Source organism: Rhagoletis zephyria, unplaced genomic scaffold, assembly GCF_001687245.7.
Source record: "Rhagoletis zephyria isolate East Lansing unplaced genomic scaffold, Rhagoletis_zephyria_1.1 Rzeph_scaffold_04134, whole genome shotgun sequence".
NCBI lineage: Eukaryota > Metazoa > Arthropoda > Insecta > Diptera > Tephritidae > Rhagoletis > Rhagoletis zephyria.
The window spans coordinates 34817-45899 of NW_016161217.1; the positions used below are offsets into that span (position 1 = coordinate 34817).

Genomic DNA, 11083 nt, shown 5'->3' on the forward strand with positions numbered 1-11083 from the left:
GTATAGCCGGTTGTAAGAGAGCATTTTCCGCGCACTCGCCGATAATGCTTTACCGGCTTTTGTGCGTGAAAAATCAACCAAAAACTGGTTAATATTACCAAATTCAAACTTGGAAAGGAATCAACGCGATTTCTGGTTAATATTAACAATACCTGGATTGATATTTTCAACAATGATTTGGTAATATTAACCACAATTTCGTTTACATTAACCAAACTATTGGTTGGCGATTTTTCGTTTGAATACGTTTATGTTCTGCACTTCACCGAAACTTTTTCATAATTCGGAGATGCACAACAAAAATTTTTATTATCATTTTAACATGTTGCCTCTGGCGGGATTAGCAAATAACAGCCAGCATCTCTGCACACTCAGCTACAGCCGCTTTAAAAATATGTCTTCAAATGGCCAACTTAACTCCAATTTTCTTCGTCGTTTGATGTGGTTCTGCACTTCACAGAAGCCTTTTCGTAATTAAGAAAAACCAAAAACAGCTGGAATCCAACAAATAAAAGCAAGCCTCTCTGCTCGTTCAGCCACAGCCATACATACGAGTTTATTCTCAAATGTTCAACTCGAATCACATTTCTTACAATCGGCTTATTGACCATGAAAAAATCAAACCATAACTTGGTTGAAAAAGCCATTGTGCTTTTGGCTCAGTGAAATAAATTTAAGGTAAATTTTATTGAAAGAGAGGGAGGAAGGCGTTAAGGTAGGAAGAGTTAGAAAAGAGAAATTGTGTTTCAAAAAGTCTGTACTTTTTGGCAGCTGTGAAGGCTAATTAATATTAATATTCCAAGATAGATTTGTTAGAGGCAGAGCACTGCTACCTCGGGTCTCTTTGTGCCCTCAGAGCTCATCATGTGTCCATGCCTAGTGATTTAATGAAACTAAGCCGTTTCCAGGTTTCCGTCTCTCAGCAACGTACATACATACATGGCGTATGAGTAACATTCCCATCTCGTCTGAGTAACTCAAACGCCATGTACGTTACGTTTTAAGTTTTTTTCGTGATAAATAGTAATTTTTAATCTTTAAAATCCGATTTTTGATTCGTAATTATATATATTATATATAATAATGTGTTATATATGCTAGATTTGTGAAATGCCAAGCATAAAAGCTGATAGTAAGGTAACTGATATCATTTCAAAGAAATTCTACTCGTAGTATTCCCAGGTTGAGAACCTTTTTATTTGCATAAGTACTGAACTTAGAGAAGCCTGTAAACTGTGAACTTTTATAACTTTCTGGGATGAAATAAAAAGTTCCAAATGAATCGATTAATTACCAAAGGGAATAAGTCAGCATTTTTTCGATATGACAATCTTCCTTATCCTGAGTTTCGCCTGAAAAAAAAATCACCCGATAATTTGTCATCCGCCCATACTAAAATTGTGAAAACCAAAAGAACCGGTTCGGGGAAAATGAAACTCATGATAACGCTGAATATTGATACATTCGATTCGTTTGTAGGAGTTCTGTTTAATTGCATCAAATTTGCGATATCGGCAAAATGCAGACAGACATTTTCTTAATTTACTTAAATGCTACTCATTGTCTACATCTACATTACTAAGCATAACTATAAAATTTTAATGAGCTTGAAAGTAAACAACAGAAATATTTACCAAATTTGTCAAAATTTAAAAGAACGTACATTATTTCGTATGTTTGTTAATATTTATCGGTCGCAAGCACAATGAAACTATGGAATGTTTTCAAAGTAAACATTTTGTGGCATACCACATAAGTTTGCATATATGCATGAGTTTGTTATCGTATGTATGTACATAAATATGTGTATGTAGATATGTGTTATACAATTTCGGGTATGCGTATGGAAATCATATGTATAACTTCACTTTACTAATATTTAGGATATTTGTACATAAATAGTACATATGCATAATATATACATACATATGTACATATGTATACACATACTACGTATTAACTTTTTGCGCACATATGTTTGTAAATATGTATGCTATCAGTGCTTTTCAACACTACATATCTCACGCCTTTTTCAAAAGAGGCACAACTTAAAATTTCACGCTAAAAATGAACATAGAGCTTTTGTTTACCTTGCAGCAAAAGCTGGAGCAAATTTTTGTTATAATTCAAAAAAAAAAAACCGAAGCTAAAGTCTCCCTTGCCCATATGATTATCATCTGCTTAGAAATAGTTTTTCGCATTTTCTGACAAATGTGTAATTTAGAGTTATGACCCTTTTGAAGACGGTGTGCGATATATAGAAGTTTAGCCGCATTGTTTGCTCCATGTGGCTGCGTTACTCATACGCCCCGACAGATGTGGCTGCCTGCCAGCCGATTGCACGTCTCGCTTTTGCGTTGGCTGGCACAGCCTTCGCTTTGGAATTTTATGTAGTTTTAAGCACGAATTGTAAACTTCAAATCATGCGTTCGGTCATGAGCGTGTCGATTAGGGTCGTCCACAACTGCATGGGGTAAAAGTAAAGTCATAAATTTATGCTCTCACCCACTGGATTGCTCAATATCGAAAATATTACCCCTCTTTGTTTTATAAAAAAAAAAATCTTAAAGATCGGTCAAAGAGCTCAAAATATGTTTTTAAAATAAAAACAAGAAACAATTTTCGTCGAAGTGGTACTAAATTATAGAAATTTTTTCAGTCGGCAAACTCTGTTCTCTTCAGTAGCTTTTTTTTAATGGATAATATTCAAATGTTTATTGAAGCATTTTTTTTTTGGTATCAACTTTTTCTTTCGGTCCCACAGGAACCCCAAACAGTGCAAATATATGAAATTGTTGGCCGTTACTTTGATAAATTAATGCAGTAATGCCCAATTTCGACGAAGCACAGTCAGTTAAAGCGACAAAAAACACAGAGAGCACGTAAAAGTTACACACTAAGAAGCTCATGCGCACGTGCATACATACATACGTATTTCTTCAGATATTAAAGTCGATTCGCAGCTCATTTTTGTTACTTTGCATTTTTGACACACTCACAACTGATTCGATTACTGGCACACTTCATTTGGTCGGCAGACACGGCGTGTTGGCTGGCAGCTTTTGAGTGCGCCAAATTGACTGTAATAGATTTGGCACTGTGCCGTTATTTAGTATGATAGCCATAGCAGCAGGTGAGTGGAGAACAAGCCAATGTAAAGGGATTCTGTTTACTCTCGCAGCAAGGTCAAATCTCGGTGACGTCGTCGTTGTGTGCAAGCGCACAGGTACAAGGTTAGGTGATTGCTTTTTCCATCTACATACTGCTATTTATGCCTTACGTATCAAGGATATTCAGGAAGCAAGTTGTACATATTACCTTAGCTAACGAACAAAAAAAAAAAAAATAGAATTTCGAAAGTTAGAGCGAAATCGATTTACATATTTAAATAAGTGAAATACGTATGTATACATGCAGGCGTGGCAGAATAAATTGTGTTCTACATAATTCATTTCGCGATAAATTTGCATCTAACTTACTAGTTCCTTTTTATGAGCTTAGTAAATTTTGTATATTTTCCGGCTTATACTTATTTAGCTTTTTCTACAAAGTGCTTGGCCACGCTGCCTTAAATTTATGGTGTGAGTCTTGATTTTAACCAGACTTACAGGTTTAAGCCGCTTCCGAAAGGTGGATAATTTGTTATGAGAAGGTTTTTCATGCCTCCATAGAGTGCCCGCTATTAAAAAAAAACACTTTCTTTAAATGCAGGTAATTATACACCTAGAAAAAAGTCAGCTAAAAATATAGTTACACTACTTCGTTATAGTTACTTAATCATGTGTTGAGAGAAACATATTTAGCTGACTTTTTTCTGGGTGTACAGAATGTAGCTTTGTTTTTTTTTTCCAACTTGCGCTGGAAAAATATAATGACATTCTCCTTGAACAGCAAATTGTCAAATGCATCCTTAGCTGAGATAATAGCAGGTAAAAGAAATTATGAAATTCTTTACGTTGCTTTCTACGTTTCAGCAGCTCATTGTCATTATACCTATGCAATGCGCTTCGTGGATGCCGTATATCTCATACATAAGACGTTTTATTATTATGTGCTCATACTTGTTGTTGTAAACGCATTCATTCACATTGCATTGTGTCCTTCCCTCTTTTGTATGGATTAGATAAATATATTATAAAACTGATTATGGAAAGGTATCTATATTGTCAAAGAGATTTCANGAAAATTTTCTATTATAAAACTGATTATGGAAAGGTATCTATATTGTCAAAGAGATTTCATCTGAGTGTGGCTCTCGTGGGAAGAGCTTAAGTATAGTTTACGAGAAATAAATAAAAAGGTTTGTAGCCAATAAATGGGGAAAAAGTACGATAATATACTTTTTACTACTTTTTATATATGTACTAGCCGGCTTCGTATGCGCGAGGCTTCGCCACGCTCTGAATGTGTAGATATTAAATATGGTGTGTTTGACAACTAAACGGGTTGCAACCCTACTATAAAAATAGTATATAATTGCTAATTTCTTGAAATCTAACGAACAGCCCACATTTTTTTAATTTTTCGCAAAGATTGCAACCCTCTTCTGAAGGCCAAGCCTTTTCATTTGACACCTTTTTTAATTGAATGACCTGTCCAAATCTAATGTCACTAACAAAAAATGCCCTCGCGTATTATACATAAATAATTTTTAAATAGGGGGCAACCCCACTCAAGCAAAAAATAAAAACTTATTGCACTAGCAGAGACCATATCGTTTCACTTGATACCTCAGATTTTAGTCCAACTAACGGTGAAGATCTTCTAATTTTTTAATAGTGGCTACCCTACTAAAAAAATTTAATCATTCCTACATGCGAAGGCCATGCCCTTTCATTTGGTATCTAATTTTGTAATCCAACGAACGGCGAAAATCTTTTAACTTTTTAAAAGATGGCAACCCTACTCAGAAAAATAATACATTATTGCACAGGCAGAGGCTAGGCCTTTTCGTTTGACAGTTGAGGAGCAGAATTGATACCTATGCTAATTATGATCGAATATAGTAATGTTATTAGCAGTTGGCAACCCTATTCAAAAAACTAAAAGAATAGTGATTTTCTAGAGGCCAATACCCTTCATTTAACATCTCATCTTTTGTAATCCAACGAAAATTAGACCGTACCACCCGCAATCAAATAAAAAAAAGTTCTAAAGTATTTTTGCATTTTTTGCTGGCAGCTACATATATTCGGCAATATTTTTTTTAAATACGTACTTGCCAAAATTTTAACGATTTGTGGTGAACTGTAACAGGGAAATTCGGGAAATTGTCATTTCGCCACAGACTTTCAAAAAACAAAATTCTTTAGTAAGACAAATTTAATTAAATTAAAATGGGAAGACAAAGTAAAATTTTCCGAAGAATAATTTTCTAGAACATATAAATCCTCTAACGAAATTCTAAATTAGCTTTTTGCCGGGTTTCTTGAAGTAAGGATCAAAATGACCTTTACAGGCGGCAGCTAATGGGTTAAAATGTTCTACAAAAATATTTCCCATAAAATTTTACTATATATGTGTAAGCCTTTAATTTCGCTCAGACATTTATTTTAGCAATTTTTCTTTCACTTTTTTGAAAACTACTTAGGCCGAGACATGAAAAATTTAGTAGGCCATAAAATAAAAATTCGAACTAACTTTTGCAAAAACATCGAATATTTTATTACAGAATATGTATACTTTTAGAAAATATTAGTAAAATTCGGGCTGGTTTGAATTGTCATAAAATGTCGCACAGTGTTATCTTACAAACGACTTTCAACTATCTTAGCCAGAATTACCGTGTAATTTACTGAATTTAGGGTGGTAGGAACTGATAACTTGCGGGTAAGTTCTAGAACGGGGCGCTTGAGGTCAATGAACATCGCTCTTCATACTTTAAGATCCGACTGTGTATGCTGAAGACAAGTATGACCATTCGACCAAAAAAAAATAAATAAATAAACAACTTTTTTCGAAATTGTCTTAAAAAATACTTTAGACTCAGGGGTGTACGGGGAGCTTTTTTGGGGCACAGTCCAGTGTATTTATGTACGTACATACAGTGGTCGAAATAATTATAGCCGCACCAAATTTTGACTAGTTTTAGTTTTTTTTTGTTGCTATTTAATTTTGGTTATTTTCTTATAAAAAAATAGTTTATTCTATAACAAAATCCGTGTAAATCGAAGTTTTAAACTTTGCGCAATATTTAAAAAAATTCGACAAACTTTCGTAAAAATGTCTACCTTTTTTAATTAAATTTCCTAGAAAGATTCTGAGTATGCAGTTTTGTAGCCCATTGAATTCTAGTAGAACAAAGTATAAGTTTCAAATGGCTAAAAATTACGGTTGATTTTTTAGAATTTTTTAATGCTTTCATATACCAAATACACTCAATTTATTTTTATATGCAAGAAACCCGAAATATCCTGGACAAAAAAAAATGCAGAAAACGGAGCTTAAAAATGTGTACCGCTTAACTGAAGAAAAAAATTTATACAAATTTATACACTTTGCTTATAGTTATGGGGTACATATTTCTAGGCTCCGTATTTTGCATAAAACTTCGCAGTCTACGTATGAATAAGGCCAGATTTCCTGAGGGACAAAAATTGTACTCGTAATGACAAATCTACTTGATGAATCGCCAAAATGAGCTAAGGATCAAGTAAATAGTGAAAAGAGGGAATGGGACATTCTTTTAAGTTCACGCTGATGAATTCAACTCACTAAAACCAAATTTCGTTACACCAAAACAGATTTGACTTGATGAAAATGCTTACATATATACATACATGCGTATATATCAGATGATAGTCATACTTACCAACTATATTTACCAGTTATATTTAATTGACGTAACTAAACTCTGCTCTCACTATAGTATCTTGATTTAGCAAAACATTATTGTCTTCTTTAAACTTTAATCCTTTTATTTATTTAAAGCCCAAGTAACCTACAGCGTCTGCTAACGGAAACAAAGCAAACCAAGGAAGATACTAAATTTATCCAAGTATAAAAATACTATATCGATTTACGATGAGATAAAATTTGTTTCGTACCATGCTAACACACTTATGTAAGAACATACAGAGCTGATAAAAATGGCAATGCACAAAGGAGCAGCAAAGCCTGAAAGAGCAGCAGAAGGATATAGCAACACAAATGATACAAAAGTATTGAATCCTTACGTGCACACATTGTGCTGACACATGATCTGGTAGATATTTTATAAATATTTCTACAATAAATATGATGCAACTACATATATTTGTACGCATTCACATTATGTAAATGTTTATACTCGTCGATATAAGAGCATTCAAATAGTCTCTACCCACATTCATTTGCAGTGTCTGACTTTAATCGGTTGAATGGTTGAGAAACCCAGAAAAAAGTCTCTCAACACATAATTTGATTATAGTTATATTATTTAGTTGTCGTTACCAAATCATATGTTGAGAGAAATATTTTTCGCCGACTCTTTTTTGGGTGTATATACATATGTACATGTGCCTTCGTAGAATGAATCGAGTGAAAATATTGGTTGGCGATCAAAACTCATTTTTCGTAAAATTTGAATTTCCTACACGATTTCTTCGAAAATTTTTCGCCGACAAATTACTCCGCCCTAATGTAAGTATATGTTTAAAAACAATTGAATCTTAATTGAGTGCAAACAAAAAAAATTAAAGTTTCGCAGTCAAATGCATTTGGAATAATTAAAATAAAAATGGTATACCTTGTCGGATTTGCGAAAGCAGTTGCAGTTGCGCTGGAAATATGGCTGCACAGACTATTTAAATAAATAATTCACAATTACTTAATTACATTAAACATACTATATCACTTAACGTGGCGGCAAAGCAGTTTACTTTTCACCTGGAAGGGTACTTTCCTTCCGTTTTCGTTTATTGCCTTAGATGAGGTTAGGCACGCCGCGCGCTACCTGGAAGCTCAATATACTTCTCAGAAGTAAGGATGGTGCCTAAGGTAGCCGACAAAACATTCATTGTTGAGGAATAGAAAAAGGCCAAACTTGCTAAATGTTCGTCACCGCTTAAATCAACCAAATATTTTGCCAGAATGGAGTTTGAAAATATTTTTATGCTGAACAGAGGAGAAATATCCTTAGGTATGGACCTTCTGACCCGCCACATCAGTATAGGCAGGCACTCGGAGAGGCCCGGTGTGGTACCACTATTTACGAGCCTACACTTCGTACTTGCACACATGGATTTGGTTCGCTAAGCTGGCTGGCCGTTTCGTGGCTTCGCAGGGCGATTAAGGTTCATAGCGATGCCAGAAAAATTACGGCCACATTAGACAGCTATTTAGTGAGCACCAGGAGAAATGTGGAAGAACATCGCAATCCTCTTTGCCAACTGGATCACCTTAGACAGAAATCCTGCTATCAGGAGACTAATCCGCAGTCTGCTATGGGCAGGAAATCCTCGAAACCTAATACTAGACACCTTGCAGCCTTGCGTTTGGATCACATCTTCTGCGCCTTCCGGATGACGGACAGGTGGAGCTCCTGCTTAATCGCTTTGAGGTAAATCGGCACTTCCTCTATCTGCGCCTTCTTTGGCAAGCCTGTTGGTCTCCTCGCTGCCCGCGACACCGGCGTGCCACAGAGCAGTTCAGATGCACGTCAGTACCCGTATGTAGGTAGCAAATAGAGAGCTTATAGGATTTGTTGATACCGAGCTCCGAGCATACGACTGCTGCCCCTCCGCCTTTCTCTGTCTTGGTCTTGTCGTTGTAGACATTCAACGAGCCAGCACTCCTTATGGTCTCACGCCAGCCTTCGACCTCAATAGCGGACTTGAATACATATTTAGTGCATATCGTAGAATCTACGCACTCGTGCATTAAAAATAGACTTTGCAATCTCTACCGTTCCGAAAACAAATGTTCAAAAAATCTTCGCAGTCTTTGAAATACTCGACATCTGAAAAATTCAAATCATTCGTATTACATTTTTGTAAAAAAGAATTTTAATTGGCACATTACAAAATTTTTCAGTAATTTATCTGGTTGTGTTAAAATCTATTTTTGAAAATTTTTGCAAACCATGAGTCGTTGTATGCGACCTGGACCTATTACCAGTAATGGTTACCTAAATTATCTGCGCGAGTTTCGTATGAAATGCTGCGGCTTGTCAGCGGTGGAAACAGTGCGTCAAGGTGCTAAGCAATGGAATCGACTGTCCTGTAAACAGAAAGCTAAATATCGGGCAATGGTAAGTAAATACCATTCTTAGTTGATCATTACTAAATATGCATTGTAAACAGGCCTGTAAAAGACCACGGCGAAACAAGATGCGCCGCTCATGTCGACCAAAGCGGAGAAGGCGCCGTGGCTGTCGGCCAAAGAAGCGTAGACGCTCGTGTCGACCAAAGCGGAGAAGGCGCCGAGGCTGTCGGCCAAAGAAGCGTAGACGCTCTGGCTGTCGCAAGAAGCGACGTCCAAGACGTCGCAGTCGTAGCTGTCGTCGCCGCTCCCGTCCTCGCCGCATGCGCCGAAGCTGCCGTAGCAGACGTAAGCGCTGCATGAAGCCCGGCCCTGTGACGGCAAATGCCTTTTTGAATTTCCTACGCGCCTACCGACGTAAACACTGTGGCCTCTCGCCGCAGGAGGCGGTCAAGAAGGGTGCGCGCAGATGGTGCTCAATGGCGCCCGAGTGCAAGCGACGCTACATGCGGCAGGTGCGTATGAGGCACTCGGTGGACTCAAATATGAAGTTTAAATTTCTTTGTAATTTCAAAATATAATTTTTCAATTCTTTGACAGGCCTGTAAAATGTCGAAGAGTAAACGTAAAAAGAGGAGTCCCCTTTGTCGGTCGTTCCGTAAAAAGAGGCGATGTTGAAAAGTGATCGAGTTGAGTTCTTAAATAATGTATGTCCAACAAATTTTTTATGTGAAACGATGTTTATTTTTTTTTTAAATAAAAATGTGCAAAACCAATGTGCGTATAAAATGCATTGCGATTCTCTGCTGGGAAACAAATACCATTTTCTTGGCGAAAACACTGTGCTGCTGCGACATTTTTTTTTCTATTCGGAAATCGGTGCCTCCGATTATGATTTTTTTTTTTAAGAAAATCGAAAACTTTAAAAGCTTTTGGCGGCTATTGTAATTTGCGAAGCGAACTTAGTTCATGTTTAGAAAGCTGGTTTTAAGATTTTTTTTGAATTAACTTATTCTAATATTTCATTTTATTAATAAAATAAAGAAACTAAAAATTTTAGCTCCAATTTAATATTAACTCAAACTTTGAGTCTCAAAGGTATTTCAATACTTCCACATACATAGGTACGCTGAAAGCCGTTTCTTCAGAGTATTATTGTAGAGAAATCTTAAGAAATTCGTTAAGATCTCATCCGATTTTTTGCCGAATTTTCTAAAATGATATAAACTGTGCACACTTCGATTTTTTTTACGAAATTTCGGAAGAAAATCGGTAACAATGAAAATAATGCTGCTATGTGAAGAATTTCTTGCATAATTTTTTCAGGATTTTCTTCATTTTTCGTGTAGAAATTTCTATACGAGTTCGTGTCAACCACTTCATATATTTTTTTTTGAAAATTCGTAAAAACTCGTTACAGAAATGAGATACTCTCAAAGATTTCGTTAGGATTTCGGGAGCTTTTGTTCGCAGGGTACATACGCACATATGTATCTTTCAACACCCTAGCAAACATAGTTTATTGCTTCACCTCACGCGCGCTTGTAGAAAACGAAGACCGACTGGCAGCCATGAAAGTGATGCTGCCATTAATCGAAATTGTGAGAGTAACAGATGCCATTGCCTAATAGCATGCAATTTCGCTTAATGTGAAACATGCGTTGGTGCCTACTGTACATATGTAGATATAGGAATAATAAAAAGGTATTTAAGCTGCTTAGTGATTTTCCAAGCAAATCCGTGCGTCCAAATCCGAGAATATACCTACATATATGTGTATGTAGGTACGTACATCGTAAAATCAAGTCTACAACTTTTGACATTTGCACTGAAAGCCGTTAATTGTAAGTAACAGTTAAGCTGCAGGTATGCTTTAGTAACGCCTGTGACATATGTATGTTTG

General features: G+C 36.0%; 1 protein-coding gene across 1 annotated transcript; it reads left to right on the forward strand.

Moving 5' to 3' along the window:
• Positions 1–8914: 8914 nt before the first annotated feature.
• On the forward strand, positions 8915–9969 carry LOC108370299 (protamine-like). Its single transcript, XM_017625608.1, has 3 exons — positions 8915–9229; positions 9282–9695; positions 9781–9969. Exons 1-3 carry the CDS (start codon positions 9062–9064, stop codon positions 9856–9858), a joined length of 660 nt encoding a protein of 219 aa, XP_017481097.1. The 5' UTR covers positions 8915–9061; the 3' UTR covers positions 9859–9969.
• Positions 9970–11083: the final 1114 nt, after the last annotated feature.

Coding starts and splice junctions, on each gene's coding strand:
- LOC108370299 (XM_017625608.1), top strand. CDS start 9,062: ATGAGTCGTTGTATGCGACCTGGACCTATTACCAGTAATGGTTACCTA. Junction 9,230..9,281: donor AAGCTAAATATCGGGCAATG/GTAAGTAAATAC, acceptor CATTGTAAACAG/GCCTGTAAAAGACCACGGCG. Junction 9,696..9,780: donor AGCGACGCTACATGCGGCAG/GTGCGTATGAGG, acceptor ATTCTTTGACAG/GCCTGTAAAATGTCGAAGAG.